At 34.6% G+C, this 22,236-nt stretch overlaps 1 protein-coding gene across 2 annotated transcripts in view; it reads right to left on the reverse strand.

Annotated features, from left to right (window-relative positions):
- Positions 1-22,236, reverse strand: part of FAF1 (Fas associated factor 1) — a 482,102-nt gene that overhangs the window by 344,423 nt on the left and 115,443 nt on the right. The window contains exons 1-2 of one of the 2 annotated variants that reach the window (XM_075998246.1): positions 7,239-7,257; positions 5,883-5,929 (exon numbers count right to left, since the gene is read on the reverse strand). Coding sequence is in view for 1 of the 2 variants with exons in the window: in XM_012776173.3 (XP_012631627.1) it covers positions 5,883-5,929 (47 nt within the window). In the remaining variant the exon portion in view is untranslated. Of the gene's footprint in view, positions 1-5,882; positions 5,930-7,238; positions 7,258-22,236 lie in introns of those variants that run through there. The other variant, XM_012776173.3, reaches the window with a different exon arrangement.

A 22,236-nucleotide genomic window follows, 5' to 3' on the forward strand; every position in this document is an offset into this window, starting at 1 on the left:
CTCTCGGTAACGTGGCTAAGATAATGCTGTTCAGCCAGCTTTTTTCCCTTGCTACTGGGGATGCTGAATGCATTAATGTATAATATAGCTATGCCAACAGAGACGGAGGTTAGGCATGGGCATGACAACATGGACTTCCCTTCATCAAGGCTGAATTTGACTAGGGGAACAATAGAGTGCCTAAACTGCAAACAATAGGGATTAATATTGAGACACCAATATCGTACCATTCCCTAGTAACCTAGTAATAAATTGTTTCCATCATGGAAGGGGCAGTGATCTATCTTCACTGAAAAAGCCACTTTTCTAGATATGAAATTGACTTCTCTGTCAGCACCACCATTCATGTATTTGGGGAATACCATATTCATCTATGGCTTCCCACAGAAAACTGGTTCTAACTAAGGAATTCCTTTCACAGCAAAAGCGCAGCACTGTGCTCAGTAATGTACACCATTATCTAGGAACAGCTAGCTTGAGAGAACAATGAAATAGCTTACTGAATACTCATTTATGACACAGATTCAGAGATAACTTCCAAATTTGGGGCTCTACCTTAAAGGATGTGGTATATGCTTCATACCAGTGACCAAAACACCACATTCTTTGTCATGCTATCAGATAATATGTTTGGGAATTAAGTGGTGGTAGTGGTTCCTCTTATTATGCCTAATAATTTCCTGCAACTTTGAGCTTTGATGATTCAGAGATCATAGCAGCCATGGATGCAATGTTCCCACAAACTTCCATGGAAATAGAACTTGAGAATGTCACTTGGCCATTTTGTACTCCTTGTGGCACTGAATCAACCAGAAAAGGAAGGGGATAGGCTGGAGTGAATGGTCCTGATTACTTTAAAAAGAAGGGGGGGGGCGCAGAGGGGTGTATGGTTACACAGTGGACTATATCTGGAGCCCTGGGGATTTTCTGGAGCATGTCTAATAAGAGTTAATGAAAAATTACAACTAATAAAAAAGTTACACTGAGGATTCTGACTCTTCAAGAATGAAGGTATGAGATGCCTCACCGGGTAAAGAATCCTGACTACCTGAGTTGCTGGTTGAAGACAAGGAATATAGAGTAAATAGTGGGAGAACAAACTAAAAATATCAACTATGGCCTTATGACTAGTTACAGAAACAAGGACTTCAATAGCACATGCAAACATACATATACACACACACAACCCCTTCAACTTTCTTCTTACAGTTTTCACATTGATCCTACCAACATCACCTTAGCAGTGATATATCACCCTAATAATGGCACCCACTTTATTTAAGCATCAACCACTGATGTTAGCTTCTAGTTTTTTCAGCACCTTTTGCACACAACTCTTTGCATCTTGTCAGAGACACCAATATCAGCTGAGCAGGACTTCCTTCTCATATGTCTGAGGCCAAGTTCCTAGAGACCTTCCTCTGAGCTTCAAAGTTCTGTTAACCTCAATCTCTCTCAACTTCCTTCCTTGTTCCTCCAGCACTTTCCTTTGTGCCCTCTGGTGGTCAGCAGGGAGCTCTCCCTGGTAGGACTGCTCTAGCCACAGCTTCTTGACATGCAGTAAGCATCTAGACAACCCCAAGTAGACACACAGGCCCTAGCTCTGCCCCCTCCTCTGGGGGAAACTGCAGCTGTGAGTCTGCTCTCACCCTGGGCTCCTTTCCTCATCAGCCAGAAGGAGCCACCCCCATCTGGGCCTCGGGGTCGAGCTACTTCCTATAGTCATTATTTCTGGGTTGTCTCAGTAGCCCCCTCCCCCTTTTTGACCTTTCAACATTCTCCACATCTGAGGAACCAATTCCCTATATGAAATTCCCTCTGTTGAAATTCCTTTAGATTTTTTTTCCTTTATCAAACCCTAAATCTAATTGATAGTATAATATTTTTAATTAGAGTGGACCATTTGGTATGCTTGTTAGCCACACAGAAGATTTTTTTAAAAAGTTACCCTTGCAAATTTTCTCAGTAGTTATAATTATTCTGAGATCAATCAAAAATATTACATTTAAATTTTGGATGAAGAGTTTTTCACTAGCAATCCAATAAATGAGAGAAAGGAAGAAATCCTACTAGTTAATGAATGATCCCATCAGTTTTCACTAATGTTCAATGGTATCAAAGCATCCAAAATTGTTGACTTGAAAAAGAATAAATGTATTTTTAAAATCTTCCACCTATGGAAACTACCATCTTATAATTTAACATCACTATTCTTTTCTATTTAATCAATTAAAAAAAAATACTGATTAGAAGCCAGGCGAGGTAGCACATGCTTGTAGTCCTAGTTACTCAGGAAGATAAGGCAAGAGGATTGCTTGAGCTCAAGAGTTCCGGTCTAGCCTGGGCAACACAGTGATTCCTCATTTCTTTAAAAATAAAAGACACTGAATGGTAAGGGAATCTATGGAGAGATCTCTTTTAGATCTAAAACCTCAACTGAAGGAGTATTTTTATCCTTACTCAACTTCCCTCTACAAACCACTCAGGCTCTTGGAAGACAATGAATAAAAGTAAACAGGAACTCTTATCATTTCAATTTTTAAAAGTCATCTCATGGCAAAATCTTTGGGTACTCCTCTTAAAAAAGAAAAAAAGCATTCATTTTAGAGATAAACTTGTGAATCAAAGCAGATGTTTTAAATGGGAATTATAAGACACAGAAAGTATTCAGCTTAAAGGAGTATCTTATAAGTCATAAAACTTGGGCATTTATATATTCTGAAACCATAATGGTCAAGGTTTGAAAACAAATTTTTTTTCTTCTCTAGCTGTTTGCAATGAACTGAACAATGGACAAATGTGCATACTGTACACCTGTATGGGTCTCAAAAAATAAATGAGTTAACAAATATCACCCACTTAGCGAATGACTAAAATTACATTATTAATTTATAAAATTTTTTTTTATAAAACATAGCATCAGCCATCAACTAGTACAAGTAATTCACTAACACTTTTTTCTAACAGTATCTCCAAAAGTAATTTTTAAAGATGCTCTGGACAATAAACTGAAAAAATATTAGACCATGATGTGGTAAATACACATACTCAATGTTTATGACTGAATGAATACATTTATGATCACGTAAGTTACACCATTATAAATGTTGTGTTAACAATACACTGTCTAGCAAATAAGCCTTGGAGAAAGAGCCAGAAGACCTGCTTATATTCCTGACTCCATCAACATCATGCTATATCATCTGAACCAAGTCACTTTATGACTTATTCTATCTACCTATAAAATAAAGGATAATAATATCTGCCTTCACTAGCTTACAACTAAAATAATAACTGTAAAAAAGAAAGTCATGGGAGAAAGACATTATATACATGGACTAAATTTCAACTTTTTTACTCAAAGGAAAAATCTGAAAACAAAAGTTATGATATGCTTGCTTTACTGATCTTGAAGAAGACAGAGCAGTGTTAAGAGCATGGCTTTGAAAATGAAACAATCTAGACTTCACGACCTACTACACCACTTGTGACCTTGGGCAAGTCTATGTAAACTCTCTAAGCTTGAGTTTCCTCATATGTGAAATATTAACATTTACCTCTTACAACCTGTAATGAGTTTTAAATGAGGAGAAAATAGTCAATTGCTTAACACAGTGTCTTAAGCATTCAAAAAATGTTAGTTTCTTTCCTTAGGTCTCTATAGTTACATTAAAAAGCACATTCCCTCTTCTGGATTCACATGAAAATCTGATTTCAAGAAAAGCTATAAAGCATAAGGACACTGGCTCTTCTTCCTCCAAAAATAATTCATATTAAAGAAAAATCTAGTTTAGATTGTGTATAATTAGTACAATTTTTTATAACCTCTGGTCAAACAAATTAAGTATCAACACATCTACCAGTGCTGTAGGTAATTATTTCCTACCAAAAGTTCAATATCTCATGATAATATTGCAGTATACAGTAAGTTCTTTAAACTGGTATTTGATAACTCTTTTCTTTGTGAAGGTATGAACTGACAGATTAAGAGTCAGTTATAAACACAGACTATTTTCAATTTTATTATAAAAACCAAAGATCCTTTTAGCTCCCTGTATATACCATTCCTAGCATTGTGTCTTTTGCTTTCAGTGTTAAGCCTATGAGAAAGTACAAAGTGGCCTCTTGTATATTCCTCTGGTTAGCAGACACACAAGAGGAATTCTCAGTTATGTCAAATTCACAATGATTTCAAAGCTAAAGAACAAATTTAAGAAGGAAATAGTTGAAGACTATTACTAGACACAAGTGATTTTCATATATACACATGACTCATTCCTTTAAAATAAGCAAACAAAACCCATAAAACCCCACTAAAATCAAAATTTAACCTCAAATATTATAGTAACTTTATGAGAAAGTTAGTACTAAATTTATAGTCATAAAATGTATTAAGCAAAAAGAATCATCTGTGAGAGGAAAGATGGAATGTTTCCAGAGGAGCAGGAATTTCTACAGTTTACCCATAGCAAATGTTATTAACTGGAAGATGTATCCAATATGTACTCAGAATCTAGTAGCTAAACTCACAAAGGTTTAGCACTGAAAAAATCTGGCATAAAAAGTGGTAATAACATTTACTCAAAAATAAAACTGGAATGATATTTAACAGTATAAAACTTTCTAAACCAGGGGGAAAAAGTGATCATGAAGGAAGTTCCTATAATCATCTGGTTTGCTTTCTAGAAAAGGGTTTCAATCTAATTAAATGTTTTGAACAACAACAACAACAACAAAATAATTAAAAAACAAAATAAGTTGGTAGATACTCTAGAAATCAGTCACATTTATTCTGGATGAAACTCTGACAGTTTAAACAAGGGGCAGTGAATAAGACTATTTATCATTGCTTTCACCAAAAAACCACTAATCATTTAAGGTGGTAAAGGTCCCAAGCAGAATTTTGCTTCTATCCTAAGTAGACACAGTTTCTTATGAAGTACAGCACATTTTGCAGTTCATGGTGAATTTTTTGATGTTTTTGCAAGAGTACTTTTCTTCCTCTCCAAAACAACCTCATTCCTAGTCTGCTATTTCTGTTTGCTTCATCTGCATTTAGCAGATCATGCTTCAGTGACTTAGAAATCCCAGCCACCAAAATTCAAGCCAAAGTTTGAATTGAGAGGAAAGGAGGGTGGGGGGGAATCAAGTAATTAAACTACACTTGGAAGGGAGAATGGTTTTACCTCCAATGACTTTATAATGTGTTCTTTTAATCCAGGACCAGAGTCTCCAATTTTAAGGACAGAAAAGTTATGAATTTATTTTTAACTTAATTAATTATGTTGTAACTATTATAGTTCTCTTGGCCTCGTCTCGCAATTTTACTTTCTGGCAATGACACAAACCACTAAAACCATTCCTCTTGTTAACACTGGATTCTTCATGTAAAGTAGTTCAGAGCTGTGGCAAGTTTCATTATTAAAGATAACCAAATTGTTGCAAGTTATCGTATACTTGATTTAGAAACCAAAGGAGCAAGGAAAAAAGATTTTAATAAGCTTGGAGATAAAGCCTATATAGTTAGAAGATAACCATACTACTGAGCATGTCTCGTTTTCTTGGTGCCAATGGTTTAAAGAATTCAGTTCCTTCCATCTTATGAATCAGAAGATGTCCTTGAAAAGCTTTCTTAAAAGTAAGAATAAAACCACCTTAAAAGACAGTATTACCCAGGCTGTAATAATATACAGTTAAAAGTTGGAGCGTTTAGGGGAATTAATGTAATCAATAAAATGTCTGAAAGAACAATGACTACATTAATGAACGTACGTACCAAAAAATCAAATGCTCTATTAAAAAGGGAAACAAAAATATTAACAGGTTTCTCTTTTTTGCTCAGCTAAATTGGCATCTTACCAGTTAAGCACTTTAAAACATACCTTTGTAGAATGCCATTTTCTTGGGGTATTACACCATTGATAGCTGCCTGCAAACAAGAAACAAAGAACGACATTTAAAGAAACAGGTCAATGCCCAAGGGGAGTGGGAAACACTGTAAAGGGAAATAAGTATACTTTGAAATACTTACTTAAACAAAATACTAAATGTTTTCTTAATAATGCAAAATATTCTCTATTAAATGTTTCTCTACTTCTCAATAAAATCATATTTTAGAAAATTAAAAAACATGCATTTGGTATGTAATATCCCCAAAATTTGAGTCATCAGAAACTTAATTCCACAGTCCTCATTGAAGCAAAACACCCAGAAAACCAATGTTTAAGGATATCAGAACCAAAAAAAAAAAAAACCAGTGTCTCTTAGGAACATTATTTCCTTCCTCGGATTGAAAGGAGCAAACTATAAAATCACAAATGAAAAGTTCTATAAGAATACAAAAATTAGCTCAAGAATCAAATTCACTCTTTCCTGTTATAATCATTACTCTTAATGAAAAGAATATCAAGAAAGAAACAATGTGGAGGCAAAAGTTCTTGGATAAATCTAACACTATGACAATATCAGGTGACAAAAGGATACAATATCAGAGAAGTTTCCTTATATAAAACATTTCTGTTTGGGTTTGTCTGTTCCTTCGGTTCGTTTGTTTGTTTGTTTTTTGAGACAGAGTCTCGCTTTGTTGCCCATGCTAGATAAGTGTCGTGGTGTCAGCCTAGCTCACAGCAAGTTCAAACTCCTGGGGGCTCAAGCAATCCTACTGCCTCAGCCTCCCGAGTAGCTGGGACTACAGGCATGCGCCCCCATGCCTGGCTAATTTTTTCTATATATATTAGTTGGCTAATTAATTTCTTTCTATTTATAGTAGAGTCGGGTCTCGTTCTTGCTCAGGCTGGTTTCGAATTCCTGACCTCGAGCAATCCGCCTGCCTAGGCCTCCCAGAGTGCTAGGATTACAGGCATGAGCCACCGCCCTCGGCTTATAAAACATTTCTGAAATTGATCTCTAAGCTAAGAAGTTACTGATTAGTCAGAACACAGCACAAGTATGACACGACATGAGCGTTTTTGAAGGGTACTAAGCAACATGCTGGACTGTAGGCAGCTCACAGCAGGGTAATACAAAATATTCTCTGGAAACAAACAAACAAATAAACAAAAAACTCCAACCTTTCCAACTTTGCCTTTGCACCATAACAACTTCTCCTCTACCTTTCCCAATCCACATCAAAAATGAAAAAGTAACACAAAAACAAAAAATACCTAACACTTCAACGTTTTATCAGCTGCCTGGAAATCAACTGCCAAAAGGAGTCTGTATATTTTGTGCAACATTACCTTAAATATTTTCAAGCACAGTGTAGGATGCTTGCTATGAATTTTGAGAGTTGTAATGTTCCACTGGCAAGAAAAAAAAAAATCAAAGAAATCCACAGATTCATACAGACAGTGGAGACCATAGAACCCTGACAACTCTGGAGGCTCATAAATTCTGAGTCAAGCAAATGCAGTTTTCAAAGCCACAAATTCAATGGAAGAATCTCTGCCTAGTGCCAGGTCAATTATTCTTTTTCTGTTGATGGCAATCACTTAATATACAAATATCTCTTCTGCTAAATAATAGTAAATGGTTAAGAGAATGCTCTACGATTCTGGAAAAGAAACAAAATAGCAGAGCTTGGAAATATTTGGTTCAAATTTTACTAGGGAATGCCAAAGTATAATGGAAAGAACACCAAGGATTTAGAAAGTCATAAGTGTGAATCCAGGCTCTCTCATTTATTAATTTGGTGATCTTAGTATATTCACTGAACTTCCTTGATCCTCAGTTTACTCACCTGTATAATAAGCTAGCATTACATTCTCAGCCACAATTGGCCTGCCTTTCTGTTCCTCAATGGCATTGAGTTTTTCTATTTCTGAAGGCCTTTGAAGATATTCTCTCCATTTGTAATGCCCTTCCCCTATTCTTTGACTGGCTAAATCCTAAATCATCAAAAGTTTCTGTTAGATATACTTTTTCAAAAAATTCCCTGATCAACCCTCCATCTAATTAGGTTTACCCTAAAATTAAACCTTTACTTCATAGTAATTATCATAATTTATAATTACTTATTTGGTGATTTTTAAATGTCTTTCTCATTAGACTGCAGGTTCCATAACAGAAGAGACAATATCAGCTTGTTCACCACTTTATCTCCATTGCCTAGCACAGTGCTTGCACAAGGCACTCAATACTTATTTGTTAAAAGTGTGATAACAGAGGAGTACAAAGAAAAGTCACCCAGTCAAGACATGAGGAAGGCTCAGGGAAAGTTTTCTGGATAAAATTAAGTCTCAACTAAGACTGAAAGATGAGCGAAAAGTAGCAAGATTGAGATGGGGAGCATTCTATGCAGAAGGAATAATGACACACCTCTACTTTTCAACACTTTCCTCTTCCAACATCTCAGATCATTTTATATAGTGTATTTATCTGGGGGTAGGAAGTTAGTCCCTGACCTCAATTTTATGTACATAATAAACTTTATACATAAATAAGTGAAATGTTATCCAGAACAAACGTACAATAGAAGTATAATTTGCTACAGGGATATAGAATAAATAGATTTTTTGTTGTGAAGATTAAAGCTTCAGAAAAGAGATAGCATTTGAGCTGGACTTCAAACAATGGGTATATATAAAAGCAAAGGAAAATTCAAGATTAGTTCAATTTATGACATGTTAACTTTGAGGTGACAGTAGGACATCCTTTATTCATATACCAAATGTGGATTAATTGCCAACTATGTACCAAATACTGTGCTAAGCAATGGAGATATACTGACAGACAAAACATAGCTTGCCTTCTAGTAAAGACAAAATATCTTCAACAATTAATTTTATAATGAGAAGTTCAGGTAAAACCCAAATGGAGATGTCCAAAAGGTAATTTAAAAAATCAGAGCTAGCAACATGTGTTTAAAAGCAAATAAATCAAGCCCTAGGAATATTTTAATTCCCTCCTTCTATAAGCTATCTTCTTTGGTGAAGAGAAAAGAGAGAAAGATAAAATCTTGAAGAATTCATTAAAAACACAATAAAAAAATTAAAATGTAAGGGTCAGATAGAGGAAAAAGACCAGGAATATGTCATAGAGGGAAAAAGAAGGAACTATAACGAGAGATTAGACAAAAACTGGAAAATATGAGTTAGTTACAACATATTTAAAAACAGTTTAACAAGAACTAGATTATAAAAGGCTAAAAAATGGGAAAGTAACTACAAATGACTCTTTTGAAACATTTAGTGTGAAAAGCATAACAATAGGAACTGTAAGAATGACTGCAACAAATTTTTGTTTGCTTCCCTTTTTTAAATAGTGATTGTTTGAGCTTATATAGAATCCATTGGAAAGGAAAACAAAGAAGATTCAAGAAATGCGTAAAATGAAAGTTTGCTTCAACACACTCTTACCAAATGCCTATTCATTGCCAGGCACTATGATATAATTTGGGTATATAGACAGAGGGGACATCTTTAGAAAAGAGATCAATAAAATCTGAATTGCAAACTAAAAATGATACTGAACACTTAAAAGAACTACAAATCATTTGCTAAATACTATTTATTCCATTGCTAATATTCTTTTTGCTGGAAAGATATTATATGTCTTAATCTATAAACAGGACAGAGACTAATTAAATATTTGGTCAAAGTAACATAGAATAGAATCAGGACAATATTTCCATTTCTGAGACTGACTCAAATGACTACAGTGGAGTGTCTTCATACTGCAATGTATTTTAAGAAAACTATCTTGCCTTGACCTAGTTTATCATCATTTGAAACTCCATTTTGGTATAACTATTATTGCTTTCATGTTAATTATGTCCATGATATTTTTAATCTAGTTGATTTACCACAACAAGAATACAGCCTTTAAGTTCTCTTCAGCAAAACTTGACAACACCGCCACCCTGAGAAATGTCATTTTCCAAAATCCACTGTAAGAAACGTTAGGTGTGCATAAAGCACAGTGTAAGCCAAAGTTGGAGAGGGTCATAGGAGAAGGAGATACTCAGATCTTTTAGCCTTAACAAGGGGAAATGATGACATTCATGGTGGGCTTTAGACTTTTTGGGGGAGGGAAACAGCAAAAATTCCCATAAATCTTCTTAGAACAGTGGTCCCCAACCTTTTTGGCACCAGTGACCAATTTCAAGGAAGACAATTTTTCACAGGCCTGGGGAGTCAGGGGGTTAGGGGTGAGGAGAGGCAGATCTCTTGCAAGTGATGGGGAGCGACTATAAATACAGATGAAGCTTGACTCTCTTGCCTGCCGTTCACCTCTCCTGTGCGCTTCCCCCCACATTCCTAAGTTTCATGGAAGACAATTTTTCCACAAATGAAGGGGTAGAGGAGGACTCTGTGGCCAGTCCCTAAGAGGGGATTAGAGACCACAACCTTAGAACATCATATATGAAAAGAAACTCAGTAACTGGAAACTGGTAAATTGGTAGATTATAAAAACAGCAGCATCTAATGCAAATCATCCCCTAAATGGAATGTTAGGATATCCTTTCTCCAACACATATCTTGGCTTTGGTCTTTTGTTTTTTAAAGACTCCTAAAAAAATGGTAATGACATTATTTGAGGAGGAATGGAGATGGGACAGGGAAGTACAGGCAGCATTTAAAAGACTCGATGATAACTTCTGAGTAAAGGCATTGTAGTGACAATAACAGGAGCTAACATTATACAGTTCTTACTAGATGTGAGGCATTTTCAAAGTACTTTATATGTATTAACTCATTTGACTCTCATTTTACTCCCATTTTGCAAATGAGGACACCAAGAAAACAAAGTAGAAAATTGTCACAATACTGAGTAGGCAAGTGATGAAATTAAAAAAGTGATAAATTGGTTTAAAATTCAAAATATCTGTCCTTTGAAAGACACCATTAAGAAAAGCAAAAGGCATGCTGAAGACTTAGAAAAAATATTTGCAATAAATATATCTGAAAGAGGATTTATATTCATTATACATAAAGAATACTTATAACTTAATAGTAAGACAAGTCAATAAGAAAACTGAGGAAAGATTTAAACAGACACTCCTCAAAAGAAGATATATTAATAGCCAAGAAACATGTAAAAACATGTTCAAATTAGTCATCATATAAATACAAATTAAAACCACAGTAAGATACCACCACATACCATGGTTAAAATCAAATCGGACAATACAAGTTTTAGTAATAATGTCAAACAAAAAGAAGTCTCATATATTATACAACTAACTTTCAAAATTGTTTAGCAGCTTTGTATAAAGGCAAAAATATGATCTAGCAATTCCACTCTTAAGTATTTATCCCAGAAAAATAAAAACATATGTCCCAAAGATTTGTACTATAATCTCCCCCATCTTCAGGGAATACATTCCAAGGTTCCCAATGGATTCCTGAAACTACAGATAGTACCAAACCCTATATATACTATGTTTATTCTCATACAAACATGCCTAAGATAAAGTTTAATTTATAAATTAGGCACAGTAAGAGATTAACAGCAATAATTAATAAAATAGAACAAGTATAAAAATATACTGTAATAAATGTTACATGAATGTGGTCTCTCTCTCTCTCTTAAAGTACCTTATTGTACCATACTGTTGGTAACTTAAACCACAAATATGGGTGTACTACTATACACTAATATCCATAGGTGCTTTGTTCATAATACCCTATAACTGGAAGCAAATCAGATGCCCCAAACAGGCAATGTTGTTTGGGGCATTCAATGAAAAGTATATTTACTTGTATTCTACATTGTTATATTAAAACCTACTGTAATTATTTAGTGTGGCTATCTTAAAGATCATTTTAAATTTATACAAGTCTGAAATTAGAAAAACAGATGATTGAAAGAACTTAAAGGGTCATCCTAGTGTATTTCAGACTGAAAAATGAATAAACAGAGATGGTGATATCAAAGGAGTTAAACGGTGGAGGTGATATTAATAAAAAGTTGAAAGTAAGAAAAAAAACATTATGCTAAGTAAATAAAGTTAGACATATAAGAGTAAATACTAACTCAGCAACAACAAAAAAGCCATAAACAACCCAATTCAAAACATGGGCAAAGGACTTGAATAGAAATTTTTCCAAAGACATACAAATGGCCAATAAATACATAAAAAGATGCTCAACATCAGTAATCATTAGAGAAATGCAAATCAAAACTATAATCAAATATCACCTCACACCTATCAGGATGGTGTCTCTCTCTCTCTCTCTTTCTCTCTCTCTCTCTCTCTCTCTCTCTCTCTCTCACACACACACACACACACACACACACAGAAAATAAGTATTGGCGAGGATGTGGGGAAGCTGGAACCCTTATACACAGCTAGTGTGATATAAATATAAAGTGGTGTAGCCACTGTGGAAAGCAGTATGGCTTTCCTCAAAAAGTTAGAATTACCATATGATGCATCAATTCCACTTCTAGGTTTATAACCAATAGAAGCTTGATCAATCAGACTCTCATGAGAATGTGGGTCTTGAATGAATGAGAACTGGTTGAAGTTGTATCCTTCTAACAACAGTTTTCAAGAGGCACTTTTGATAATGAATTTCTGATGAAGCAACTCTGTTTACTGATCCCCTTTAAAGCCTGGTTGGTCAAATTTTCTCTCAAATCTGTGAATTTTTTAGCATCCTCTCAATAAATCCTGCTTCCTTAAACTCACACACCCAACCTCCATTTTATATTCAATCGATGATAAACTAAGATTAGAAGGGGTTACATGACAAGCTCAATATAATATACACTAAGTACTAGCCGACCACCATTTTTCCAGGCTTCAAGGCTTATATCATAGCATTATCATTAGCTTTATTCTTATTAGCAGCCTCCTCAGCTGCTCAATCATCAATTACTGATTGCAAATCAGTGAAACTAAGTACTAAAAACATTTCAAATACAAGAATTACAAACAAGTAGAAAATCAGTCAAATAAAAAAATAACACATTCCATTATATATAATAGCATACATTATTAGCAAATACAAGTAAGAGTACAGGTAATTTTGTATATTCCATATGTTTAAAAAGCCTGTAAATTAGAATAATAATTATTATTACAATATTAGCTTTATTTTGCAAACTATCATTTTTTCATCTCTTGAAAATATTTACCACATTGACTGCCACACTAGAAAATTTTTTCCCCTTGGGGCCACAATGTTATATTACAAAAATAGAATAAAAACTTCAAAAACAAAATGATCCTTTCTAATTTAATGAAAAACTTATTATTTTTTATTGTTGTCTGTATGTGAGTTATATGCAACTTGAAAAATATTAATAGTTCACACAGCTCCCAAGGACAAGAATAGACATGTGAATTACATATGCTTCCCAAGGCCCTGGGCTCAAAACTAGCCTGAGTTAAATATACCTCACATGACAGTTAACATGTTAGAATATAAAAAAATGCTTTCTAAATCAGTGTACTTTTGTTCAATTTGAAATTATTCTCACATGGTATGTCAGATTTCAAACATTTTCAAAATACTTAAATAAGAGGCATTCGACTAATAGTTTACTATTCACAACTCCAATCTTGCCATCAAGTAAATTCTTCCAACACATGTTAGATTTTCTCTCCACCATTCATACTGATACATAATATCTTTTCTGTTTTCCATCAATTCAAATTCATTCATTCTTTTATTCTGAGCACCTGATACAATCAAGGCAGTGTTTTAGACACTAGAGGGAGTACAAAGATGACAAGACCTTTTCTTTCCAGGACAGATAGTTATGGAAATGATTGCAATGCAATGTGAAAAGAGGTATGGGATCACTAAAGGAGGAATGTCTATGGTTGCCTAATGGAGCTCAAGACCTAGATTTGAATCATTTCCTTCAAAAAAATTTAACTGACTCACACCAACTTTTTCTTAATGGTTTTCCCATAATGTTAAGTTTACATAATATTCATCTTATTCATTAAAATATTTCATTTAGTCACTCTACTATCAATCTTTCCAACAAATTAATTGCTAAGCTAGAATTGTTCAGGGTACTGAGGAAACAGTTGTGAACAAGACAGAATCATCCTCCTCTCATGTTTTTTGCTCTGAGTAAAATGGTCTCATTCTATCAATGAGAGGTTCTACAAGAGTCCATCATTCTACAGCTAAGAATTATGGCATTTCAGCTTTGATTTCATTAGTACTATGTCAATCAAGTGAGCTATGAGAAAGAAGTTTATTTGGGATGAAACCTTCCTCAGCTACAGATATAGTAGGCCAAAGAAATAATAGTAACAGATTTATGAGTCCACACTAAAGAAGAAAGTTCTAAAGAAAGATTACAAGATTACAGCTGTAAGCCAGTGAAGTCTCAAAAAGATACTTAATATCATTTTCTCCTCTTTCTGGGCAGAAAAGAAAATCATTTTTCATAAACAAATATTTAATTTTTCATAACTATCTATAACAGACTATTGCTAATAATCTACTATATTTAAATTAATTCTTCTAAATTTTTCTTTATACTCCTACTTTCCAAAATTTTAGGTATTTTCCAAAATTTTTGGTATTCTAAACTTTCCTTAAGTACTCTCCTATGTGACTCCAAAGGTAATGATTCATTTATAAAGGACATCAATAGAGGAACATGTAAGAAACACTATGAAGGCAAACCAAGTGAAGAAACCTGACTAGCAGAGGAAAGGCTAGAAAGAAGAGATGATACTTGAATCAAGTGTCAAAGAAGGGCTCTTCCAGGGGAAAGAGACCAGAGTGGCATTCATGGAGTAATTTTTTTGTTTTAAGTGAAAAAGTATGAATGTACTTAGCATATCCAAGAAGCTGAAAGTGGTTCTGCATGACTTCAGCAAAGGTCTGGGTCAGGAAGCAGTGAGAGATAAGTTGGAAAGCTATGCAAGAGTTAGATTATGAGAGGCAATAAATATAAAGGCATTAAAAGTTTTATTTAACCTGTAGATAATGAAAAGGCAACTGCTCTAGCTCAAATTTGCATTTTAGGAACATCATTTGATCAGCAGTATGAGATATGAATTGAAAAACAGAGAAGAGCTAAGAATGATGCTCAGGGTTTCTGGCATGGGTGACTTGGTAGACTGCTCCTGGTCCAGCCCTCCCAATCATGGAAAATGGCAAACAATTCTAAAGATTCAGTTGCCCAATTTAAAAACCACATAATCATCCCAATTCTTTTCTTTCTCTCATACCTCATATCGAAAAATCTATGAGGAATTCCAAATTTAGAATCTGGCCAACATCCTCTGCTACTACACTGGTCTTACCAGCATCATATTCCCTCTGGATTACTAGTTTGTCAGTCTCCAAACTGATCTCCTGCTTCCACCCTTGGCCCATACACTTAGTCTATTCAAACAGCAGCCAGCATGATACATGTAAATGCCAAGTCAAATAAAACCCTTTTCCTACTCAAAATGCTCTAATACTTTCCCATATCATCAGAGTAAAAGTTCTCATTCTGATCTCACAAGACTATATATTCTAGCTCCAGCTCCCTCTCTGACCTCTTTTTCCACTAACTCCACATTCACATAGTAAAAGTGAACCAGCCAAGCATACTCTCCCATCAAACTCCTTATATTGAGTGTCTGGTGGAATGCTCTTCCTTTAGATATCCACACATCTCACTCCCTCACTTCAGTAAAGTTTCTACTCCAAGGTCCTCTCAGAGAGGCCTTCCCTAACCATCCTATCTAAAAGAGAGCCTCTTCCAAACATGAGACTCTAGCTAACAAATTATATATTTATTGTTCCTTTTTTAATTATCTGTCTTCCCTCACCAGAACATAAGCATCAAAGGACTTTATTTTGTTCATTGATATGTCCTCAATGCCAAAAACAGTACCTGGTGAAGTGAGTTAATATACACTGAATACATGAATGAATAAATGAATGCATGCCATGAACCCTAGAACATGAACAAAAGTTTGTGCTCAGGCTGGATGAGGATAGGGATAAATGAGGCTTTCAGTTTTAGACATGTCAATTTTGAAATACTGACGAGACATTCACATAGAGATATCCCATAGATTGCTAAGAATATAAAACATATAATTTTGAGATACTGAGTTTGGAATCGTGAGTTATCCATTTTAAAGTATTTGAGGGAAAATAGAACTACCATATGATCTAGCAATCTCACTTCTAGGTATATAGCCAAAAGAACTGAAAGTAGGGTCACAAAGAGATATTTCCATACTTATGTTCACATTAGCACTATTCACAATAGCCAAGAAGTGGAAATTAACTCAAATGTCCATTGATGAATGAATGGATAAACAAAATGTGCTATGTACACACAATGGAATATTATTCACCCTTAAAAAGGAAGGTAATTCTGTCACATGCTATAACATGTATGGACCTTAAAGACATTTAGCTAAATGAAACAAGCCAATCACAAAAAGATAAATACTGTATGGTTCCACTTACATGAGGCATGTATGTAAAGTAGTTGAATTCACTGATCCAGAAAGCACAATGGTGGTTATCAAGAGCAAGGGGGAGTATGAAAGGAAGAATTGTTGCTTAATGGGTATAGAGTTTCAGTTTTGCAAAGATGAAAAAGTTCTGGAGATCTGTTTCACAACAACATGAATATACTTAATGTAAAGCATTCATATTCTTACAAACCTGTTTTCAAATCCTGGCTCTATGACATATTTACTACTTGTATGCTGTTAGTCATTTCCACCCCCCAGTTTTACTGGGATATAACTGAAAAATAAAAATTGTATATATTCAAGGTGTACAATGTGATGATTTTATATATGTATACAATGCATAATAATTACCAAAATCAAATTAAGCAACACATCCATCACCAACCTTAGTTACGCTTTGTATATTACAGTGCACATGCACACCCTGAGAACACATAAGATCTACTTTCTTAGCAAATTTCAAAAAGTAAACAATACAGTATTATTAATATTAGCTATAGTCATCATGCTGTATATTAGATCCCTAGAACATACTCATCTTATACCTGAAAGTCTGTACCATTTGATCAACATCTCCCAATTTCCCTCATGTCCCAGCCGTTGGTACCACCATCTAACCTTTCTGCTTCTATGAGTTCAACACTTTTAGATTCTATTATACATATAAGTAAGAACATACAGATATTTGTCTTTCTGTGTCTGGTTTATTTCCCTTAGTACAATGACCGCCAGCTTACTCCATGTTGTTGCAAATTCTTTTTTATGGCTAAATAACATTCCATAGTGTACATGTACATATATTTTATATGTATCACATTTTCTTTATCCTTTTATTCGCCAACAAACACTTAGGTTTTTTCCATACCTTGAGTAATGTGAATAATGCAGCAATGAACATGGGGCTTGGTCATGTTAACTTGACTACTCTAAGATTTAGTTTCCTTATCTATAAAATGAAGGTAATAATGCCACCCTACTTTACAAGGCTGTTAAAAGGATTAAACAACATAATATAAAGTACTTCGTAAATGTCAGCCCTAGAACCATAATTATCCTTCCCTAATATGTAGTTTTCTTTTTAAAAAAATCTATTTTGTTATGTGTTATATACCAGCAGTCTGTCTCACATCAGGCTAGAAATGTAGACATATCAAAGTCCTGCACCCAGGAAGGTAGCCTGGAATGGAGCCCAGAAATCATATGTACTTTATAAGTTCCTCAAGTGATTCTGATGCACAGCTAGATTTGAAAAAATTATAGTTTTTGGCATACATATTGGAGCCCATAAAAAATCTTTTACTATGTCATACCGTATAGAATTATTTCCCATAGGCCCTGCATTGTTTCAGAATTTAATGGCTAAGGGCATAGATCCTTCATAAACTCATGTTATTATGCTCAAACTGAGTGCTCAGAAGCCAAAAAGCCACTGTATTCCAGATCCATCACTAACTAGCAATTTTGAGAAAATTGTTTAATTTTTCCCTGTCTCAGTTCCCTCCTTAGTAAAACAGGAGTGGATAACACTACTTTGTTCATACAGGATCTCACTCTGTCACCCAGGCTGGAATGCAGTGGAACAACCACAGCTTCCTGTAGCCTCAAACTCCTGAGCTCAAGCCATTCTCCCACCTCAGCCTCCCGAGTAGCTGGGAATACAGGTGTATACCACCACCTGTATAGCTACCCAGCTACTTTTTAATATATATATGTTTATATTTACTTATTTATATAGTGAGATGGGGTCTCACTATATTGCCCAGGTTGGTCTGAAACTCCTGGGCTCAGGTGATCCTCCTGCCTTGGCCTCTCATAGTGCTGAGATTACAGGCATGAGACACCACACCCAGCCTGTTCAAAATTTGTTAACACATAAAAAGTGCTTAAATGGTGCTTGATACTTTATTCAGTAAAGTACTCAATAAAGGTGAGCTGCTTTTATTGTAATTATTGCTGTACTGAGATTTATCCTTTTTCAAAATCACAAAAGGTTTTTAATAAAAATTTTTGAAGGCAAAGAATAAACACTATAAAGAAATCAACTGTAGGTAATTTATTTCTGGAATCGTTTCCTCTTTTCACTTTTTAAATAGTCTACCACCATCAAAATGTTCTATTAGTTACAGATAAGGTGATGATACCAAAGTAAAAGAAAACTGAGTAGTTTAACAGCCCTACAACTCTAAACCAAAATTTCTTTATATTAATCCTGCTGTTTATTTTTGCAGTAGAAAAGAATTCCAACTGGCAATCCTAAAACAGCTCCTAACAGCCAAATGTTTGGTTTTAATAAGTTCTAACTGGAGATTTTTTTCCAGGGAGGGGGAAAAAAACCAGAAAGCAGAACAATTTAAGAAATGTAACCACTCCACAATCTGTTTTCAGTCAAATGCAAAGAATGTTCACTGAACCTTCCAAGTATTAATAGATATCACTATCAAAATAGCCCAATAAGCAGAATCAAGATTGATCCAGATCAAATTAAACACAAGAGAATATGAGGCAGACCCTAAGACTAATGGTACCTGAAAGACTCACCCTTATCAAATAATATCTACCAGTGAAAAACCAAAGAGTAGACTATGAAAACCACAGAGCTGGAAGCAAAAGGAACTGACAACCAAGATCTCATTTACTAAAACCAAAATGCAAGAAAGATGTTTTGTGTGACAGTCACCTACTTTCCCTTCCTCCAGGTTCTTTGCCCCTCCTTAGGTAACACAGTGATAGTTAGACTTTGGTCAGCATCACATAAAGGCCCATTAACTTCTCTCTCTTACACCCACTGTATAATTGCCTTCTCAATTCAATGAATGTGGAAGGAGAATGTCAACTAATCTGTCTTTTCTAGATTGAATTTGTAAGCTAAAACCCAAAAGCATCAAAAATGTCTGAAGATTAGTTGTTTTAAGGATTTTGGAGGCAGACATCCTGCAGTATTCAAGGGAAGACTTTTAGAATGACAGGTTGATGAGCAAAGCCAACAAGCCATATCTGCTTCATATTACAAGAAGCAATAGAGGTAAACATTATATTAGCAGCCCTGAATATAGCTGCCTCCATTTTGAGGCTGATGTATATTTAAAATCAGTTTAATTCAGAAAAGTAGATGCAATTACTCTGTACAAGGAATTATGCTAGGTATTGTGAATAACACATGTAAGAGGCAGCCCCAAACCTTGGGAAACTAGGAGGAGAAATAAGATAAGCACACAAATATGTACAATATCAAGCAGAATACGGAAAGTGTCCGTATCTCAGAAACTGGCAGCTCCATTCATCTATTTGGTCAGGTCAAAAATCTCAGAGTTATCCTTGACTCCCTCTTCCTCTCATTACCCCTCCTTTCTCTATTGACTAGCAAATTACAATTGCTGAAATGTTAAAACACATCCAGAATCTAATCACATTCTGAAAGAGTAAGTGATTCATCCAAGATCATATATGGTATCAGAGCTAACATTTAAACTCAGGTTCCTATGACTTCAAAAAGTCCTGCCTTTTTCCCCACAAAGCAAACTGGGGGATTTATTTCTTGACAACAGAGAAAAGAAGATACACTTCCAGTTTCAGATCAAATCTGAAACTCAATATATACACTATACAACCTCTATGGTACACTAGCAATATTATTATTTGCTATAGTTCCATGGGCCACTAAGACTATTTTAAAAACTGAGAAATCAATCCATCTCTGATCTGTGTCTGTGTGTGGGAAGGGAGTGTGTGGGCTGGGGGAAGAAGGAGTATGAGGAGGCAGGTGTGACTAGTAACACCAGTGATCATTCCTAGAAATCTCTAAGCTATATTGAATTCTGAATATAGAATATCTTCTAGACCAGTGCTGCCCAAAAGAACTTTTTGCAATGATGGAACGATTCTTTATCTGTGCTGTCTAATACTGTAGCCACTAGCCCATGTATCTATTGGTTACTTAAAACATGGCTAATGTGACCAAGGATCCAAATTTTTAATTTAAATTCAAATACTTACATGGGATTAGTGGCTTCTGTACTAGGCACCACTGTTCCAGACTCTCCATTCCATTTCAACCATCTCCTTCACTTTTCTCACTAGCTCTCTTCTAATACTTTGGTCCATTTTTGATGATGACATTAAATATAAGGTAAAGTCCTTTTCCCAAAGAAAAGAGAAAATTACCTTACAAATAAGTCTTTACAATTATTTTTGAAAACCAAAAAACTATTTGAAAAAGATCTATAACCCGAAACAACTTCAGACAGGACCAATTTGGGACACTGAAAATAGATTATCCAGTGGAATCAGTTAAAAAGGATAGCAAAGAAATTCAACACAGATTTCATAATTATTTAGAGAATATGAATTCACAATTAAAACTTTTAGATGCCATTATAAGTAAGCCCATTAATGATTACTTGAAAGGGATTCATTGTAAAGCTCATGAGTAGTAAATGAATACTTGTGGCTGGAGATAAAAACTCTCAGGGCAAGTATTATACTAGATTTTTTTTTAATGCATTATTTGAAACTATGTAAGTAAAAATTAAGATCACATCCTCTGGAAATTTGAGAGACTAACTCTAGTAATGAGGAAGACACTAATGTTTAAAATGCATATAAAGAGTTTGAATAATTTTATTTCATGAAACAAGTATAAAAAAACAATATTTCTAAAGTAATCTGTTACTTTATATATATTAATATAATTAACTTAAGCTGAATATAATGACTATTTCTTCTACAAGCTTAAAAGTTTATATATTCAAGTTGATCAGAACATTTTTACTATCATTCATTGGGAAAATAAGAATCACCTCATATTCAGACATATAAAATAAGTCCTTATATTAATATTTATTTTAAAAGCAGCTAGGTTCACCCATTCCAGTAGGTACTAAGCTCAATTCAAGTCTCTCCTCCATTTCCTGAGCATTCTCAGTCATTCTCATACTCTCTCAACTTTTATTGTCCAAACCTATTTAAAGACAATAGGTTTCTCTTATCACATTTATTTATCACATATTATATTTTGCCTTATAATGTTAATCTTTTTTCTCCTCTGTATTACTTCTTTGTATATATCATACCACCTAGAGTTGACCAATTTTCTAGAAGACAGAAGGAAAACTGCAGTTCTGGTTCTGCAACTATATTAAAATATGTAAATGACAAAACAAAATCGTTTTCAATCTATTATACAAAACAATCTACAGGACAATTATCTCAGGTCCAGTAGATTTGAGCAATTTGCACAAGGTCAACACTGCCAAAATTCAGAGTTTTTCCAACTTCCAATAGTTTATTCTCTACTGACAGATTACTAACAGATTTGCACATTGTTTAAATATTAGCACTCAGAAGTAAAACTGCTAAAAAGTCACAAAGTATTAGGTTGATTATATTTTCCTCTTGTTTAGGCCCATAAGCCAACAAACAAGCAAGCTTTATACAGCTGAAATCGGCAATTTATTTTGAGAAATATTCTCTGCTTACCGTGTTTCCCCGAAAATAAGACAGGGTCTTATATTTATTTTTCCTCAAGAAGACAGCCTAGGGCTTATTTTCAGGGGATGTGTTATTTTTTTTTAAGTACGGTACAACAATCCACATTTATTCAAATATAGTTAAGTCGTCGTCTTCTGGAACATCATCATAACTCTTCAAACCCCGAATTCCATCCTGAATTTCTTGTGACTCTATTTCCTTTAGAACCATTGGCCCCAGTCTCTCATGTCATGCGATAGAGCTCTCATGGGGCAGATGAGAAGGGCTGCTCGTCTTCTTTACTGCTCCACAACGAAATGCATGGGTTGTGCAGATACGCTGTGTAGCCACGCCCATCACTCAGTCTT

Source organism: Microcebus murinus, chromosome 2, assembly GCF_040939455.1.
Source record: "Microcebus murinus isolate Inina chromosome 2, M.murinus_Inina_mat1.0, whole genome shotgun sequence".
NCBI lineage: Eukaryota > Metazoa > Chordata > Mammalia > Primates > Cheirogaleidae > Microcebus > Microcebus murinus.